The sequence below is a fragment of the Lemur catta genome, chromosome 9 (assembly GCF_020740605.2).
Source record: "Lemur catta isolate mLemCat1 chromosome 9, mLemCat1.pri, whole genome shotgun sequence".
Classification (NCBI taxonomy): domain Eukaryota; kingdom Metazoa; phylum Chordata; class Mammalia; order Primates; family Lemuridae; genus Lemur; species Lemur catta.
This window is the reverse complement of record NC_059136.1, coordinates 30,415,832-30,436,468: the sequence shown is the minus strand read 5'-3', so window position 1 is coordinate 30,436,468 and position 20,637 is coordinate 30,415,832. Positions and strand designations below refer to the sequence as shown.

The 20,637-nt window shown below is 44.0% G+C and overlaps 1 protein-coding gene across 10 annotated transcripts in view; it reads right to left on the bottom strand.

Moving 5' to 3' along the window:
• Positions 1 to 20,637, bottom strand: part of ZFAT (zinc finger and AT-hook domain containing) — a 296,047-nt gene that overhangs the window by 188,867 nt on the left and 86,543 nt on the right. The window contains exon 1 of one of the 10 annotated variants that reach the window (XR_006737368.1): positions 2,836 to 3,188. The exons of 6 other annotated variants lie outside the window; for them this stretch is intronic. Coding sequence is in view for 2 of the 4 variants with exons in the window: in XM_045561503.1 (XP_045417459.1) it covers positions 2,836 to 2,854 (19 nt within the window). In the remaining 2 variants the exon portion in view is untranslated. Of the gene's footprint in view, positions 1 to 2,835; positions 3,193 to 3,547; positions 3,663 to 20,637 lie in introns of those variants that run through there. 3 more of the 10 variants (XM_045561498.1, XM_045561503.1, XM_045561491.1) reach the window with 3 other exon arrangements.

Below are 20,637 nucleotides of genomic sequence, written 5' to 3'. Positions count from 1 at the left end.
ATTCTTGACTTCCCTTGCCCTAGGCAGCAACTTAATTCTACTTAGGGACAGCTACCTTTGAAAAGTTTTCATGTAAATTTTAAGGTGCGGGGAGAAAAGAAACACCAGAGGCAAATGACACACGGTTGAAAGAGGACCAATGTGAAAATAGAGCCGCAATTCAAAGCGATGGCCATCTCAGCTAGTTTGCTACCTAGAAGCCATGATTTACAGACCATAAGCAACTCCATCTCGTTATCAGTCACTGTACTGTCTCTCCTAATTTAACTCTTTGCAGAAATTATCTGGCCATGGTATTTCTAAAAATATGATCTTTTCTCATTTGTTACAGTGGAAAATTGAAGGAAACTACAACATATGCCCAGAGTTCTTTTTAGAAACTGTTAGGTAAATTCCAAAAGAGAAGAGGTGGGCAGTTCATTCTCTGTATAAGCAGCCATATGGGAGAAGGAAGGGACTAAATAGAGAAGTCAGTATTTTAAGTGTATCATGGAGTCAAACCTTAACCCAGTGGGGCCTGAGGCTGTGAAGGAGGGGCCCTCAGGCACAGGTAATGCCTAAGACAGGAACTAGGCAAGGAATTCCTTAGAACCACAGTATTCCAGATAAGCCTCTTGCACAAGGACACTTGCTGACATGGCTACCTCCACCAAGGAACTAACACCAGCTTCTGCAATAAGCCCCTAAAGACAATGGTCTTTGTTTCAAAACAGCTTCCAAGGAGTTCTCTTTTTTGTCTTTGAAAGTTTCCCCTTGACCCAACCTCTCTGGATGTGCCTATGATCTATCATAGCACACGTATCCCTGACTGCAATCCCCTACTATTTTCGAATAAATTTCAGGTTAGGTATCTCTTATCTGAAATGCTTAGGACCAGAACTGTTTCAAATTTCAGATTTTTTTCAGATCAGTGAATACTTGCATATCCATATTGAGATACCTTGGGGTAGGAGACCCAAGTCTAAACACAAAATTCATTTACATTTCACATATACCTTCTAGACATAGCCTGAAGGTAATTTTATAAAATATTTCTAATAATTTTGTGCATGAAACAAAGTTTGTGTACACTGAACCATCAGAAAGGAAAGGTGTCACTATCTCAACCACTCATATGAACAATCTGTGGTTGTTTGGCATCACCAGCAATCCTGTCTAAACTGAAATGCTACCAATAAGCAATCATTTTCTTATACTTATTCACACATAAGTACTTAACAGTAAAAAATACGATATACTATTAACACAGTAAAAAAACGATGTGTTCAGGGTAACTAAGCAGCACAGTGGCATCACCAAAACACCTGTGTCAGCTGTCAAACAACAACAAACAAGGACAGGTTTTCAATGAACCATTAAGGCTGCATTTATTTTTGCAGTATTAACAACACCATCGTCACTGTCCTGCACCTGCGTTTTGACTGAGACCCTTCATGAGGTGAGGTGTGAAATTTTCCACTTGTGGTGTCACATCAGCAAAGTTTCAGATTTTGGGGTATTTCAGATTTTGAATTTTCGGATTAGGGATGCTCAACCTGTATGTCCTTTGGAGAGTCGGTCTCTGGTGCTCCTGTTAGGGTGATGTAAGAAAGCATGCCTGGTGCATGCAGTTCAGGTCACCTAACCCCCCACTGTGGCTCTGGGCCCACTTGTCACTCCACCACACACTCCCACACCTGGTCCATCTGGCACAACAGCAGGTAAGGACAGGGCCAAGGCTCGCACTGCTCTTTACCCCTGCATAGTGTGCAGGGGGCTCCATGCAAAGCTCTTAGTTTGAACTAAAGAGGCCGGGAAAGGTGCCCCTGGGAGTTGGGAGTAGCACACCCTGCCTCCCACCCTTCAGTATGCGGACACTCACTACAGATGCTTCAACAGATGAGCTGTAGGCTCACAGATAAAGCTGGAGAGGGGCTGCTGTGGAGGATAAGCCCCAGTGACATGAAGTTTGCTTCTCCCAAAGGTCACCTGGGGCCCAGCAAGGAAACCAGATGGACGGGGGCAGGCGTGATCATTCATTCTTCCATTCACTATGTACTGAACGCTCATAAGCCAAGCCCTACTCTAGAGGATGGAGGTACAAGCCAGGAATGCACGCAGGAGTCTGGATTTTATCCCAGGTTGGAGGGAGCTGTTATTTAAGTCCCAGCTCTGCCATTTTTAAACTGTATGAAAATGACCTCTTTGAACTTTTGTTCCTCATAAATAAATAACCTACAAATTAAAGCTGTCAAGTATGCTGAGCAGCAAAACGTGTTAAGTCAGTGCCCGAGTGTGGAAGCTAGAGTTAATTACAGGTGAAGGACCCTAAGCTCAAAGTTAAATGACTTGCACTGGGTGTAAAACTGGAAGGTCTTGTCATTCTATTAAATGGTCCAGCCAGCTGAGAAGCTGCTTCGGTGCAGAAAGCCAGAGACAGCGGCCTCGAGGAGGTACCCATTTCACAGAGGTGGATCCTGAGGCCGGCAAGCAGGAGGCCCAGCCAAGGTAAACCGAGCCAAAGAGTTGGCAGTACCGGGATTCGAACCTGGAGCCCACTGGACCGCCTGCGCTCCGTCGCTGGCGCGCGCCCAGGCACTACCCGTTGCCCTGGAAACGGCCCCGCGCTTGCTTTCCCACTAGTTCTCTCCTTACTTTTTTTTTGGCGGCGGGATACCGCCAGCGACCGAACGTGTGCCGCAGGACGCTGCTACGCTCGCTCTCCGCCCCAGGCCGCGGATCCCTCCGCCGGCCGCCGGCCTGCGCGCCGCTTCCCTACTCGACGCTCGAAACGGCTTCCCGCGCGCCGCGCCCCACCCCCACCCCGTCCTCACCCCAACCCCCAGCCCGGCTCACCTGCCGCCCGCGTCTCCATGGCAACGCCCCCACCGCGGAGGAAAAAAAAGCCTCGGGCTCTTCTGGGCCCCCTCCCTTGCCGACGGAGAAGGCGGGGCGCCCCGCTGATGCTTCGCTTTTTATTTTTATTTTTTTAAGAAAAGAGCCGGCGAAGTTATGGCGAATCTGCGGCATCCAACATGGCGGATGGAGTCTTCGCCCTCCTCCCCACGGGGCGCAGACGCCTGCGCAGCGCACGCCCGCCTCGGGTGACCCTCCCCTAGCGCCGAGCGCGGCCCGGCGGGGCCGGCCTAACGCGCATGCTCGCGCACGGAGGCCGTGCTTTTTATCCCGCTCCGCCGATTCCGCTGCTCCGCGTTTTGAGCCACGCCCTGGGAGGGGCTCCCGCGAGGTCGGGGGATGCGGACCTCAAGACTTGCCGACTTGTGCTCCGTGTCCGCCCGCTGCCCTTAGACCCGTCGCTGGACACGGGGCCACCGGGCTGGACGTGCACGGAGAGTTCAGGGCTCGTCTCCTTGTTCTGCCTTGTACTAACCTATTCGAGGCAGCGAATTAACTTTCCTTGGTCTCAGTTTACTGGTTTGGCATTCGTAGTGGTTACGACCTGCATCCCACTCGGAGGTTGCAGTGTTCCCCCAAGCGTGGGATGCTTTCAGCCGGGGTACCCGGCTGGATTTTAGTTGGTACAGAGCATTGAACAGCTTAGACTCACACGTGAGAAAGCGACTTCCTTGTCTTTTGGCCTCTTTCTTCTGTTTTCCTCGCTGAAAGTCTCAGCTGGGTGTGAGCACGTCTCTCTGACACTTGTTCCTTCTCCGGCTGCTGGCTCAGCCTCCAGCGGGCCACCATAGCTGGTTGAAATTTAATGACCTTGTTTTCGTTGTTTGATGTTGAGGTGGTCATCGCCAGTGCTCGCTTTAGCCCTGGGCTCAGATAACATCTTCAAGCCCCACCACCACCCCTTCTAAAGTAACCCTCCTAAGTTAGTTTATATTTTACCATCTGACGTTAGTTTATCTCGATCGCTTACCTCTGTCCGTCTTGGTCACCCCTTTAGCCCCAGAAACTAGAACTGAGCCTGACGGTTATTTATTGAATAAAAGAGTTTGTGTTGTTTGTTTTCAGGTTGCTTTCTGTTTACCACAAGTGATAACTTTCATTTATGAAAGTAATATGAAGTTTTCTTTTTAAATACAACTTATTTGGATTTTTAAAATTAGCCAAAAAAAAAATGGTAGCAGTATGGCCAAAAAAAAATGTAAAAGCAGACCTTAAGTGGCCAAAGTTTGGGAAACACTGATTTATTTTTATGGTTCCCCTGAAATGCTAGTGTTTGCCTGTTATAAGTCTTTTCCTGGAATAACCACACTCGTTGCTGCTCAACATGATGACATTCTCCTTGGGTAATCCTGAAACTCATGCTTTTTTTTTTTTGTGGGTGTCGCTTGCCTTGCTCCATGCCCATTTCTCTGTTTGTACAGTCCCCCACTAGACCATGAGCCTCTAGAGCACAAAGTCCTTACAGGTCTTTTTCATCTTTGTTTTCCCAGCACCTATTGCATAGTAATATTACTGAATAAACACATGTTTCTGTTGTAGCTTATTTTTTAGTAGTAAAACTCCCGGGGGCATTGAGCTTTAGGATGACAAATCTGATTTCACAGGAGCCCTTCTGCATGCTCCTTAATCCTTTTCTTGGGAAATAAGGAACCGTTTATAAGGCCCCAAGTTTGCCCAGTCCATTAAATATATGTACAGTAATATCTCCTCCCCTGCCCCCTTCATTTCATCCTCACAACCTGGGAGAGAGATTAAATTGGGCAGATAATATGATTACTCTTTTCCAGATGGGAAAAAGAAATGTTCAGAGAGACTAAACGGCTTTCTGAGATCACACAGCAAGCGAGTGAAGAGCCAAGTGTGAAACTCAGCTCCCCATGCGGGGTGGTCTTCCCACTTTACGACTTCGTCGTCTGGGATGTGCCCAGACTACCCACCACACTTCAAAGAGCCAGTTCCAAGACAACGATAGAGTCGTAGCTGCACAGCCACCATGCCCTGCCCATGAGATAGATGGCTAGGTGGAGTCCATCTTTCATTTGGACATGAACGGTTCAAAAAGCTGCATTGATGAGCTTTTCCTTTTAGCACTATAAATATTTACAATAATCTCTATTTTGCTGTGAATCGATTTCTGTCAGGAAATTGAAGTTGTTCTGGGTTGCTGACAGTATTGGTTTTGTGCTGGGTTGCCTTTCTTGCAGCAGCATTTAAATGTCATTTATTGATTAGCAGATGGATTGCTCCTAGACATTGTGACCAAAACGAATTTTGGAAATGAAGCAATTTAAAGTTTGTCTCAAACCCCAATTACCTCAGAATATTACAGTCAGAAGAAGAAATTGTGGACTAGGGTTGATGACTCTGGGTTAATTATTTGGAAAGCTATGATCTTCTCCATTATTCTCAATGACTTTTTTTCTGCTACCCATTTATCATTCAAAGAAGAGTTCCTTAACATCTACTGTTACTGAAAAGTGTCCTGGCCATAGGCAGATGGGAATGACTTTAGGAGATAGTCCCTTTCTGTGGGGAATCCAGGTTTGTAACTAAAGAGAGGAGTCCACAGCTGGCGTTTCTGTGGTTTGCCCATTTTCAGTCAGCAAACATTTTTATTCTTTCCATTTGCCAATAGTACTTCAAAATGCCTTCAATTAATGAAGAAGCACTGTGGAATTAAATGTAAATCACTCATAATTGTGTTAAGTGATAGCATCCTGCTTCAATGATGGCTCCTAGAGGAGTGCAGCCTCCCAGCTGGGCCACTGGTTGCAGTCAGCTCTCAAGGCTAGCATGTGAATGAATTTGTGTCAATAAATTTATTGCCACGAAATGGCATTTAGGTATATAAGAAATGCAATAATTTGCATACCTGAATGATAATTTTATAATTATAGCTAACAGCTTTATGACAAATTTGCATTTACATGAAAACAATAATTTAGATACCTAATTTTGTAAGATGCTTTCTTGAAAGCAGGTTTTAAAAAGGATACATACAGGTGACCTCAAAATAGTAAGCCTTAAGGCATACAATGATAAAATCAGAGATGGGGATATTCACAGTTTGAGTTAAGGGTTAAAAATCTAAATAGGCACATTGTAGAAAAAAATCTGTTTAAAAATTGAATAAAAGGATATAGTAATATTAGAACTATATGAGCAATCTCACTATGAACATAATTATGACCTGAGGAAGCAATATCTTTCCCACCTGTCTTTTAATGGCCATAAAGTGCCATCTCATCAGTAGTCCTCAGCACACAAATATTAATCTCAGTAGTATTTTTCATTAACAGTGGCCAGAGCCCCTGCAAAGAAACTGATTCCATGTGTGGGATTAAGGGAACATCAGAATGGCCCAGAACATCTTGCTATTGCCAGAAAACCAGGATGCTTCAAAAAGTGCTGGGCTACTGCTAAAAGGACAAAGGGGTCAGCTGTGACAATTTGCATATCACAAAGAACAACTGAAAATCTATAGTTGTTGACTACAAGTTGACTCTATGAAAAGCTATGAGTCCTCAATGATTAAAAAAATTTAATATGTCTATGTATAACTGTTATTACAAAGCTAGTTATAATTCAAAGAAACTGCAAAACAGGATATTTTAGTAAGTGGGTAAGTTTGGTATATATGGGGTTCTGTTTCTTACTTGATGTTCTTTGTGTCTGTTAATGAAGTGGCATATTCGTGTAAGTTGCAAGAGGCAGGTAAGTTTACTATGAGTAAGTCAAAGACTTCCAGAAAGAGTAGACACTGTGCCAAAACCAGCCAGGGCAGGGCAGGACCAGTGGTCTCATAAATAACCAGGTAGAAAGAAGGTTCAATAATTTATGTTGCAAGTTAATGGATTAGCCAAATGTCCTAGGAGAATAGCTGATAGATTAAACCACTATATGACTCTGCTAATTATAATGAAATGCTAATAAGGTATAATGAAGGTCATTGTAAACTGTGGAAGAACAACATGTACCCAAGACTTAGTATACATGGGAGTGAAGATTGCGAGAACTTGCTCATAGGTCCTGTTGACATAACAGTTGAGCCTGGTCTGAGGGAACCCCAACCAGCAAATGCCTGTTGCCACCAAGAATCCATCCATCGGTGGCCCAGGGCTGTCACTTCAATGCACCCGAAGAGGAGATAATCTTTCTCTTTTGTGTCTGATAAGGTCAATCCTGGAAAAGTACAAAAATAAGTTTTGTAAAGATAACAAAAAATTGGTCAACTTAATGATTTTTACAAGTAGGCTTAGGTATAGATGCAATAAAAACTTTGGGTTTTTAAGGTGTTTGAAGCATTTAGAAATTGCATTAGACTCATAGTGAAACAGAATAATTTAAGTATGTAAATATCTAGGCAAATTTTTTTAAGGTTTTAAGTTTTGATGTATCAGTTGTGTTCAAATAATTTAAGAAAAAAAGGTGACTAGATCTGTAAGTGTATCAAGTGTAACAAATTTTCTTAAAAGCAACTACAAGTTGGAGTACCTGGCCCATGAAAAAGGGGATGGGGTCTCTCAGATCCCAGCAACAAGGAGGACATAACAGGAGAGCTGCCAGAGCCTAGCAGAGTGTCAGGTCCATAGCTGGGATCTGACAAACAGTTGTTGCTGAAGGGGAAGAAGGGATAAAGGGAGTAGAAGGTGGAGGGAGGGGTTGAGGAAGAGGAACAACACATGAGCATTTGTTTGTAGCTGTCATGTAAACAGCACTGTTTTGAAATTCATGATAGAGAAAATGACTTCTGTAATTTCTTTCCTCAGTGTTTCATAGTTCTCCCTATAGAGGTCTTTCACCCCCTTAGTTAAATATATTTATAAGTATTTTATTTTCTTTGTTGCTATTGTGAAAGTTATTGCATTTTTTATTTCATTCTTAGATTGACTGTTATTGGTGTATATGAAAGCTACTGATTTGTGTGCATTGATTTTGTAGCGTCAGACTTTGCTAAATTCATTTATCAATTCTAGGAGTCTTTTCATTGAATTTCTGGGGTTTTCTAGATATAAGATCATATCATCAGCTAAGTTTGACCTCTTCTTTCCCCATTTGGATACCCTTAATTTCCTTGTTTTATCTGATTCCTCTGGCTAGGACTTCCAGAACTATGTTAAATAGAAGTGGTGACAGTGGGCAATCTTGTCTCGTTCCAGTTCTAAGCCGGAATGCTTTCAGTTTTTCCCACTCAGTATGATGTTGGCTGTGGGTTTGTTGTGAATGACTTTAACAATTTTGAGGTATGTCCCATCTATGCCCATTTTGTTAAGAGTTCTTATTATAAAAGATTGCTGAATTTTATCAAATGCTTTTTCTGCATCTATTGAGAGGATCATATGGTCTTTGTTTTTGCTATTTATGTAGTGAATTACATTTATAGATTTGCATATGTTAAACCATCCTTGCCTCTCTGGGATGAAGCCCACTTGGTTATGGTGAATGTGCAGTTGAAATGTGTTTTGTGTTTGCTAAGATTTTATTGAGAATTTTTGGATCCATATTCAAAGGGATATTGGTCTGTAGTTTTCCTTTTTTGTTGTGTCCTTTCCTGACTTTGGTATCAAAGTGATACTGGCTTCATAAAGTGAGTTGGAGAGAATTCATTCCTTCTTAATGTTGTGGAATAATTTCTGCAGTATAGGTACTAGTTCTTCTTTGTAGGTTTGGTAAAATGCAGGTATGAAACCATCTGGTCCAGGACTTTTTCATTGGAAGGTTGAAAAGACTCCAAATAGCTAATGCAATTTTATGTAATAAGAACAAATTGGGAGGCATCACTTTATCAGACTTCAAGCTATACTATAAGGCTATAGTAACCAAAACAGCATGGTACTGCCACAAGAACAGAGACATAGATCTATGGATCAAACTAGAGAACATAGATATGAATCTCTCTTCATATTGCCATCTGATCTTTGACAAAGCAGACAAAAACACACTGTGGTAGAGAATCCCTATTCAGTAAATAATGCTGTGAAAATTGTATAGCCACATGTATAAGGCTGAAACAGGATCAGCACCTCTTACGTCTCACAAAAGTTAATTCATAATGAATAACAGACTTAAACCTAAGGCATGAAACTATAAGAATTCTAGAAGAAAATTTTGGAAAAACTCTTATAGATATTGGCCTAGGCAAAGAATGTGTGAAGAAGACCCCAAAAGCAATCACATCAACAACAAAAATAAATAAAACCTTCTGCACAGCCAAGGACACAACCAATAGAGCAAACAGACAACTTACAGAATGGGAGAAAATATTTGCATGCTATATATCTGATAAAGGGCTGATAAGCAGAATCTACAAAGAACTCAAGCAAATCAACAAGAAAAAGATCAAACAACCTCATTAAAAAGTGGGCAAAAGACATGAGGAGAAACTTACCAAAATAAGATAGACTAGTAGCCAACAAACACATGAATCAGCATCTCTAATCATCAAGGAAATGCAAATCAAAACCACAATGTGATATCATCTAACTCCAGTGAGAATGGCTTTTATCAAAAAGTCCGAAAATAAGAGATGCTGGTGAGGATGCAGAGAGAAAGGTACACTTACACACTATTGGTGGGACTGAAAACTGGTACAAGCTCTATGTAAAATAGTATGGAGATAAAGAACAAAAAGTAGACCTACCATTTGATCCACCAATGCCACTACTAGGTATTTCCCCTTTGGACAATTTATTAAAAAGAAATTTGCACTCAAATGTTTATAGCAGCACAATTCACAGTTGCAAAGATGTGTAATCAACCCAAATGCCCATCAGTACATGAGTGGATTAATAAAATGTGGTATATGTATACCATGGAGTACTACTCAGCCGTAAAAAAAAATGGTGTATCTTTTGTAACTACCTGGATGGAACTGGAGGCCATTCTTCTAAGTGAAGTATTGCAAGAATGGATAAACAAACACCACATGTACTCAATGCTAAATTAGAACTAATCGATCAACACTTAGGTGCACATACAGAAGTAAAACTCAAGGGAAATCAAGTAGGTGGGAAGGGGAATGAGAGGATGGGTAAATTCACACCTAATGAGTACAGCGCACACTAACTGGGTGAAGGGTACACTTACAACTTTGACTCAAACTGTACAAAAGAAAATTATGTAACCAAAACATGTGTACCCCTGTAAAATTCTGAAATAAAAAAATAAAATAAAAATAAAGGGGCTCTTTACAAAGGTGTGGACAGGGTTTAGGGAAGTCAAAAAGATAATGCAGCACTTCAGCACCCTGCACCCCCAATCCCAGGCCTGCAGGGACAGATGAGGGAGGGAATGAACACTGGAACCTAGAACCAGGAGAGCATCTCTTTAGAAAAGTCCACCTTCAGCAGGATGTACCACTAACTCTCTATGATCTAGAAAAGGAAACTAAGGAATAAATACCCAGACCTTACTCTGCTCTCGCCCTCCTGTCTCCTGCCAGTCTCTCCTTGGCTAAACCCAACATGAAGACACCCCTTGATGTCCCCTTGGCTGTACTGTGAAGGGCCGTGGGCCATAGGGGCTGGGCCTCTGAGATCACTCACCTCCGTAACCTCATGCACAAGGATCAGCTCTACAAATGCAGACTTCAACATGTAACAGAGAGTGAACAACCAAAACCCCTCGTCAGAAGCACAATTATGAAATCCCTGCAGTAACTGGCTCAGAGAGAAATGCTGTAACAGCTGAGAGAAAACTGGTAACCTTGAATAATAAGTGGCCATGGAAATCTCAAATATTGCCAGTTGCGTAAGAAGAGTCTTACATAAAATAGGTGACATTAGTTTTCTCATCAGACTCCATCAAGCTATCCAAGTGGGTAAAAACCTGTGGGGCTGCTTTTACAGCCTGACTTTGTTTATTCCCATTCTTAGGAGTTGGGGGGGTAGCATTTGGTGGGCATCTCTTGGTACAGGATCTTAGGCCGGTTTCCACAGATAGGCTCCAGCACCATCTGTGCAAGAGCTCCAAAGGGAGAACCTGTGAAGAAACTCCAGGACTGTGCTTTAGTTCACCATCTTTGGCTACCACACCCCTGTCCTACAGCCAAGGGGTGATGGCAGCTGCCCTGCAAATTCTTGGGTGGGCATCTTGAGAGACAGAGGGATGCAGAGAGCTCCAAGCCAGTCAAGGCATAGCAGAAGGAAGGACGATGAAACAAGGGTAGCCAAGGTGACATTTGTGAGTAGGTATAGCAGGGACACTAAGGAAGAATGCCCCTGCTGTGCCAGGGGTTACTCCTTTAATTTCAGCATCAGAGAAAGGAGGCCCTGGGAGGTTTGGGCCACTGGGCTGTGTTGGCACAGGGGCACAGGGAAGCTGCTGTTTACTAAGCCACTAAATATGGAAATATTTAATTATTGGAATAACCACTGTGACCATACCCATGTGTATGGGTTGAATGGCATCCCTGCTGGTAGGGTGACTAAGAGGTCTTGGATGCTGGTCTGGGACTTTCCTGGTTTTAGGACTGAAAGTCCTGTGTCCCCAGAACCTGCTTAGTCTCTGCCCCCCGCCCTCAGTGTGTTATTGCTACCAGTTATGGTACCTGCTGGTCAGTTTCTCCACACAGGCTGGAAGCCCTCACCAGGAGGAGCCCGCCCTCCTTCTCCTTGCAGAGTCAGAATCACCAGGGCCTCTGAGGGGGTCACCCACACTCCCAGGTAAAGCCTCCTCCTGTTGCTGACTGAGTGAAGTCCAAGCCTGTCCTCGTGCCCATGGAGGTCCTTTGTGACCCGGCTCACCTCTCCACTTAGTGCCCTCCCCCTCAACCTCTGCTCCAGCTGCACCTCCGCAAGTTCTTCAAAGTACCACCCTGCTCCGTGGCTTGAAAAAACAGTCCCCATCTGCCCCTGCGGGTTCCCCTCCGGGCCTCAGGTTGGAAGTCACCGACTCAGACCAGGCTTCCCCAACTTGGCAGGTTGAGGCTAGCATCCTTCCTGCCTGTTTCCTGAGCAGGCAGTACTGCCCCATCCCACACATTTTTATGGCTTGTTTAATGCCCTTCTCCCCAGAACTGTAATCTGCCTCAGGGCACAAGTTCAAGTACTGGCAAAGATCGGGCATTCCATAAATATTGAATAAATAAAAGACTAGATAGGTGTTAAAGAAACTAGTATGGATGAGTTGGAGCCCTTTTCCATAAGCTAAGTTATTGTCCCTGTTCTCTGTACTAACAGGAAAGCCCTGCTGCCTTCAGTTCACAGAGCGGCCAGGCCAGGTAGGGAGACAGCCAGGACTTGGTAATTATCGTGTGGCCATTGATTGTTCATTAATCCATTCCATTAGGTAATCCAGTGATGAAATGAATGAATGAATTGGTGGATTTAATTCACTCCATGAACTTATTCCATTAATCCATTCTTTTCCTTTGGGACCCTTGGTGTTCCAGACACTGCTAGGCACTAGGGGTACAGTGATGAATGAGACAGACAAGAGTCCTTCTCTCATGGGGTCTGGGATGACTGACACTGAGCAAGCACAAGTGACATAAGAGAAAAAAAAAAAACAAGTGGTGATGTTGTCTAGAGCAGTGGTCCCCAATCTTTTTGGCACCAGGGACCATTTTCATGGAAGACAATTTTTCCATGGACCAGGGGTAGGAGGGGATGGTTTGGGGATGATTCAAGTGCATGATATTTATTCTGTACTTTATTTCTATTATTATTACATTGTAATATATAATGAAATAATTATACAGCTCACTATAGGTTGGGGACCCCTGGTCTACAGGGTGTACGGGGGGAGGAGAATGAGTCTTTGGAGTAGGTGGTCAGGAAAGGTCTCTCCAAGGAGGTGACATTTGAGCTGAAATCTGAGTGATGAGAAGGAGCCAGTCTGGTGGATACCTGAGGGAAACGTGACCCAGGCAGAGGAAATGGCTAGTGCAAAGGTCCTGAGGTCAAAAGAAAGCTTCTGTATTTGAGAAGCAGAACAGCCCTGGGGCAGGTTCTTTCTGAGGCAGAGGAAAGGGCCCCGTTGCTACTGTGTTCTCTGTCTCCTCTCTCTGCCTGTCTCTCTCTGCAATCACTGGAACACCCTTCCTCCCCTCCTCTCGTTAAAGTGTTCTCTCTCGGGATCTCTACAGACTCTGAAGATATAAAACCAAATAAAAAACACTGCAAATAAAAATGCTTTTTAAAGTACTTATTTTCTAAGTTATAAAAACACAAGTCAAGCCACTTTTATGACTTCAAATGAATGGGATTTTTTCTTTTCTTTTTTTTTTTTTGAGAAGCCACATGACTAGACATTGTGCCAGGGGTGGGCCATCTTTTCCTGTAAAGGACCAGATAATCAATATTTTCAGTTTTACAAGCCATGGGGTGTCTGCTGAAATTACTCCACTTTGCCCCTGTGAAAGCAGCCATATGTAAATGAATGGGTGTGGCTATGTTCCAATAAAACTTTATTTACAAAACTAGGCAGCAAGTGGCATTTGGCCCCCAAGCTATAGTTTGCCAATCCCCAAATTACTTATCATAATGACAAGAATCATTATCAAAAATACATTTTTTTGTTATTTTAGTACTAACTATGGGTCAAGCAAACAGGGCACTTTTGGGTGCTCCTGTCCCCTGGTACTGAGTAGACATGCTATACCAGCGACAGTAATTCATAATAAACAGGGTAGCACCTGAAATGTACCTCACCTATATATACTACTAGTGGTGTAATTCTATTAAAAAATTTTTTTTGTGATCCCAGTACAGGCATGCAAACTCCTCCTAAAAGTCTGCAACATCCTGTTTTGTGCCCCTTAGACTAGCTAATAAATAACAAAAGGTTTATGTGAAGCAGATGCACCAATAATCTAGCAGCAGGGTTTAGCTAACCTTCTAGTTGGACTGGCAGCAGAATTCCCTGCCCAAGTCCAGGGCACCACTCCGGAGCATGTGAAGATACTGGGCTCAGCGGGGTCCTCTACCCCCTCCATGCCAGAGCAGGTGCACCTGCACAGGAGGCATCCGAAGCCCACATCCTGAACCGCTCCTTTTATCAGTGAAAACTTAGCCAATGATCTAATAAAAGAGTTTGATAGCTCAGAGCAGCACTCTGAAGTTTGTGTTCCTGAGCAAGGGTTTTAAATGTTAAAATTGTAGAGTTAATATTAACATCGATCTGCACACACACATACCAGACAGTGTTTATGCTAAAATGTTTTAAAGTAAAATTTCTGCTGGTTCCTTCTGCTTCAAACAAACAAAAAATTAAATTATACACAATATAACACACCTCTCTTTTATTGAATTTGTGATGTGTTCAGGAATTAATTCCATTTTTTCCATTACTTGTTCTGGATTTTTTTTTAAGGTGAAATAAAATATATCAGTTGTTATTTTCGATTTTGAATTTGTGGTGGTACACCATACACTAATTGTCATATTCCAAAGTTTAAAACAATCCTTAAATAGTCTTTTTAGGAGAATTGTACCATAAGAAAAGAAAACACATCTATTCCAATTAATAGTTCCATCTCAAACTAATACTTTTGTAAAGAATGATGGCCTGTAATTTACAGACATGTCGAAACACAAATGCAGGAGATGAACTGACCTCCTATAATCTTTCTATTGCAGCAAATTCAGGGCTTAAGTAAAATGTAAAGCATTTGAAAAATTAGAAAAAATAAAGGAAAATTTTGCCATTTTTCAAAACTTTTTTGCATAAACATGCAGTATACATTTAACAATGTTGCTGAAGGATTTGTGTGGATCAGCTCACAAAGTAGTAGGTGGACAACTTATTTTTACCAACTAAAATGGTCAAGATAGTAACATTATTTAACTTGACCTATATTTATTTTTTAACTTTGAAAAAAAGGTGCAAAAGAACAATTTTAGTTAGCTTTTGCTACATGCAAACCTCCCAACACTCAGTGTCTTAGAATAACAACCACTCATTATCACAGCTCCCATGCCTGGGGTCCAGCTGGATGGGCCGGTCTGGGTTGGGCACAGCCAAGTGTGCTCACACACATGCGGGCTGGGGGGCACCTTGGCTGGAGCAGCCCTGCGTCACGTGGTTTCCACCTTCCCCCAGGACAGCGAGTTAGCCTAGGCATGCCCTTTGCATGGTGACGGCAGAAGCAAAAGAGGACGAGCAGAAACATCCAGTGCGTTTTCAAGTCTCTCCTAACATCCTATTGGCCAAAGCAAGGTACTTGGCCAAACTCAGAATCTAGGGCAGGAAAATATACTCTGCTTTTTGGTGGAAGAAGATAAAAAGTTGCATGGCAACAGGTGTATCTATAGAGTAGGATGCAGACTTGGGACCATTCATGCAATCTACCAAACATGCCATCATTTGCTTTCTCAACAGCTGCCCGACTCCGTGCGTGGCTGAACAGACTGGAGGGAAGACTCTCTCACCCGTGAATAAAAATAAAATCCTAAGCTCCCCATCAACTGAACAGACCCCTTCTTGGCCAAGGGGACCCCAGAGAATCATTAAAACTGAGTTTCCAGCCATGGCAGGATCGGAGGTCAGACATGCCTTCTTAACCATTAGGTTCTCTTCCCTAAGGGCTGAACAGAACCAGCCCTTTGGAAAGACTCACTCTACTGCTGATTTCAATCAACCACCTAATGCTGTGCCTCTCTTTTTGCAATTTCGGCACAACTGACCAGCATTCTTTCCTGATAAGAAGCCACCAACCGTGGAGAGGTTCTAACCGGACTACAGAGGACATGTAGTGAGGGTTTTCATGTCCCCTGCTTCACCGTTTGACGTCAGAAGGCCAAAAACCCCACCCTCAGATCATGCTTCACCACCATTTTTTGTACATGCAACCTACAGAGAGACTTAAAGCTCGATTGCCCAGGCACAAGGTTCTCCTCTCATAAATATTCACAATGCCTCCTATAGCTTGTTAAATAGGTATATTTGGCCACCTCGATCAGCATAAATTTCTGTTCCTGTTGTCCCTCCCTGTAAGTACATGCTGTCAGCTCTACCCCAGGCTGTGCTGCCCAGCCTGCCAGAGGGGCCACCCCCCACCCCACAGGCTGCAACCCTTTATGGGAAATGAAGCTCTCCTTTCCAAACTGAAGAATCTCGTCATTTTCTACAGTTGACACACGGGGGTTTGCTATGAGGAGGAGATAGCCAATGAACCATCACCGTATCTCCTCCTCCAAATGTGAATTCAAACTTGATTCTGCCATTTGTTGGCTGTGTGACCTTGGGCAAGTTATACTCACCCCACGATGAATGTCCATTCTTCTGGCCTCCCTGGCATCCCTTCCTTCTCCTGGTGACAGCATGACTTCTCTGTCCTTGTGGAATAATTTTTTACATCACTATTACTGACTTCAGTAAGCTCTGTGACCCAGGGACACTCATTGTCGGGCCACTCTGTAGGATCAGGGGAGGGTTAGATTAGGTAGCTCCCCAGGATTTCATCCAGCTCATCATTCCAATGCCAGAGTTGGCCAAGCTGCCAGGCCGTGCCTCCGGCCTGCCAGTGAAGGTTTCCTTCCCAGCATGGAGTTCCCTGCAACACCTGCAGAAGCACTGTGGTCACCACCTGCCTGCATTTGTAACCCTGGCTCCACCCTCACGAGCTGATGCCCTGGGCATGTTCTAAAACTTTCTGTGTCTCAGTTTCTTCATTTGGAAAACAAGGATTATAATGTCCACTGCACAGGTTGGTTGTGAGGCTTCCATGAATTAATACAAGTAGCTGGATTTTTCTTTTAAAATATTCAAAGCTGTGCTCCTATTAGACTCTGTGGAGTATGACATCTCGAAAACCTAATCAGTATTTTCATTTTCACCACCTTGCCTTAGAATTTGGCAGTGTTTGGGTCAGTTAAATTAGGCTGGTCTCTGCAAAATATAAGTATTAGAGGAGCCTATCATCTGGATTTGATGACCTGTCCTTTGGTTCTCACACGCTCCTCACACTTGTGTCAGGGAGAAAGCAAGAAGAGCCCTCTGGCCTGGGAATTATTTACTACAAAGGAAGTAAGTCCTGAGAATGCTGAGGGTGAAGGCTGCACTCTCTCCATCTCCTGAGAAAGCAATGCCCCAGGCCAAACTCCCCCAGCAGCACGACAAAGGCAGAGCCCTCTCCTCCCTTCCCCCAGCTAGCCAGTCACCCTGCAGCCGCCAGTGAGGTTCATCAGCCTCGACATTTCCCATGACTCTTGCCTTTTTAAGACTCATCTGACACAGTTACAACCTCCCATGGATGCTACAGGGTTCCCCAGGCACAAAATCTACTGCCCCCTGCCACCCGCTAGAACTGCCTTTGTCACAAGAGAGACCTATATTTTACCATCCTGAACTCCAAAAGCAGAAGCTGGAACCTGCTTGGTTCGCAGGAACTGTTTGCTAGAAGAAAGAGAAAATGAATAAACAAATGTCTCCATTCTCCACTGTCAGCAGGTGGCAAGTGGAGGTTAAGAGGAATATTTTGGGGTGAGGGATCCCCTGTTTAGAGATGTATGTGAACATCTCTTCAAGAGTCCCCATGATAATGTTTAACACAGAGCATTAGAGTTAAAATGACTTAAAGATCTTGTCACTGAACCCCTCATTTTACTGATGAGGCACCTGAAGCCCACAGAGGCTGAACACGTTCCTCAGGCACCCAGGATGATGACGGCCTGCAAATTCAGGTCTTTCGAACAACTTTTTAAAGAAGCTGGAAATAATTTGGTTTCTTTTCCTGGAGATGATAGCATGCAGTGAAATATGAGCATTGATTTTTATATGTCTGAAAAGCTACTGTATGAAGAAGAGCTTCCTAAGAAATGAGAATTGTCCAAAGATGAACCAGTTGCCCCTTGAAGCAGTGAGTGCTCTATCACTGGAGGTGTCCAAGACGAACAGAAATAACTTAGAAACGTCAAAATGGGGGCTGGGAAAATGGCTAAAATGATAAAAACAGAAAATACCAAATGTCGAAAGGATATGGAACAAATGGAACTCTCAGACACTGCTTGTTGGAGAGGTAACGGTACACCATTTTGGAAAACTGGCAGTTTTTAATGAGTTTAAACTTACATCTTCCCTATGTTCTAACAATTCCACTTCTAGGAATAGACTCAACAGAAATGCATATACATGTTTCACCAAAGACACATACGAGATCTTCCTAGCAGGTTACTCATAATGGCATCACATTGGAAACTACCCAACTGCTTGCCAATAGTAGAATGAATAAATAAATACATGTTAGTATAGTCACACCGTGGAGTACTATACAGGAGTCAGGAGACTTTTTTTTGCAAAGGGCCAGATAGTATTTTCAGCATTGCAGACCATATGGTCTCCATCTCAGCTACTCGATTCTGTCATTGTAGTGCGGAAGCAGCCATAGACATAGACATAGACATACACGGAAATAAACGGCATGGCTGTTTCAAAAACAACTTAATTTACAAAAACAGATGGAGTACACAATGTGTTCAGTTTCTGAAAATTCGTTAAGGTGCACAGCTACGATATGTGTCTATAAAAAGGTTTGCAATTTTTTTTCAAAAAAATAGGGTTACAATAGAAAGTTTATAAATAGGCAGGGCTTGGAGGCCTATAATCCCAACATTTGGGGAGGCCAAGACGGGAGGACCACTAGAGGCCAGAAATTCAAGACCAGCCTGGGCAACACAGTGAGACCCCATCTCTACAAAAAATAAGAAAAATTACACACATGGTGGTATAGTCCCAGCTACATGGCAGGCTGAGGCAGGAGGATTGCTTGAACCCAGGAGTTTGAAGCTATGGTGAGCTATGATCTCGCCACTGCACTCCAGCCTGGGTGACCGAGTAAGACCCTATCTCTAAAAAAATAATAAGTAAATAAATAGGGGCAGGGCAGCTATTGGCCTGTGAATCTATGATTCAGATCACATAGGTAGATGACAGCAGACCGGGGACTGAAACCTAGGCCTCCAGCTCCCAGTAAGGAAAGGCAGTTCATACGTAGTAAGCATTTCCTGTGTGCAAGGCACTTGTAACTGTCAGTCCTCATAGTAACTCACAGAGAAGGAATTATTATGCTCATTTTTGTAGATGATAAAATTGGGGCCCAGAGAGGTACAAACTCAGCTAGGCTCACACACTGCTCCGCCATGCCGCAGCAGCATCGTTTGAGCCCAGGTCCGTCTGATTCTGACTCCAGGCTCTGAAGCTGCCTCCACAGACTTGAAATGCAAACATGGCATTTCTTATGTGAGCATTTCATGTGTATAAAAATAAACTGTGAGCCTCACGCTAAGAAATATTATCCAGTTAGCACTGCCTTCTGCTGCCGGCAGTCAGGGCTGCTAAACCTTCGTCGGCTGTGCCGGCTGCTTCTGGGCTAGCACTGGCCACAGGCCCAGCTGGGACACAGGCCCCCCCTGCAGGCTTCTCTCTCTGAAGCATCCATGGGGCTGCTGAGGGGAGAGGCAGGGTGAGTTCAGGCAAGATGCTGGGCGATGCAGGTACCACAGCCAGCAGAAGACCAGAAGGCAGCACACGGACAACCAAGGGGCTTGTCACGAGGGGCCAGTCCAGAGGGGAAACCGGAAGCCAGGCCCCCTTTGGAGCGACTTGTCCCTCACGTTGGACCCTACTTCTGCGATTCTCTCCTTCGCCCCCACCCCCTGCTCCCAATACTGGTTGTAAAGAGAAGGGTAATTCCTCATCCAACTCAGAGACTGGTGTAGGGTGAAGTTCTGCCTCTTAGTGTTTTGTGACAATTTTGATTAGTTCTCAGTAGCTGAAAATTAGGAGAGTTACATGAAGGAATGCCTCTTGCTAAGCAAAAGAAGCCAATCTAAAAAGGCTACATACTGTATGGTTCCAACTATGTCATTAATACATTCCGGAAAAGGCAAAACTATAGCAACAATAAAAAGATCAGTGGTTGCCAGGGGTGAGAGGGAGGTGGGAGGTGGGGAAAGGAATGAACAGGCAGAGCACAGGGTTTTTAAGGCAGTGAAAATATTCTGTAGGATACTGTGATGGTAGATCCATGTTATTATGCATTTGTCACAATCTATAGAATATACAACCCAAAGAGCAGAGTGAACTCAAATGTGAACTACTGTTACCTTAGTAATAAGGTATCAATATTGGCTCATCAATTATAACAAATGTACCACACTAATGTAAGATGTTAATAATTGGGGAAACTTTGGTACAGAAAACAGGAAATATATGGTAACTCTCTGGACTTTACCCTGAATTTTTTTTGTAATCCAAAAACTGCCATTCAGGGGTTTTGCCATGAAGTTGCTTTCGGTGTTCAGCCTCCATGCTCAGGGCATTCTGGCCTGCTCGGAGCACTGTCTGGGCCCTGCTTTGGGCTGCTCCTGCCACTGCAGACTGCTCCACCACCTCAGGCTGCTCCTACACCCTTGTGACCACTCTGAGGTTTTAGGAAAGAAGCTCTCATGAATCTTGGTGCCTCCCCAGAGTGTGTCCTGGATCATATCAGCCACTGTCTTTCAGTGGGTTGACCGTACATCATGCAGTTGTGAGCATCTCACGGACATTCACAGTGACCGCTGTGTGCCAGACACTGTGCAGGGAGTGAGTCCTGCTCCTCTTGGTGGAGAGGAGGATTCGTGAACAAACACTTGTGGGACAGTGCGGTGAGCACAGTAAGAGGGGAGGGCGTGGTGCCAGGCGAGCACAGCAGGAGCAGCTAACCCCCCCCCCACCCAGAATTAGGCCAGCAGCTCCGAGGAGTTGGAACCCGAATGTTGTGCAGAGCGCGGAGGTACTTGCCCAGGCGGGCAGTCCCCA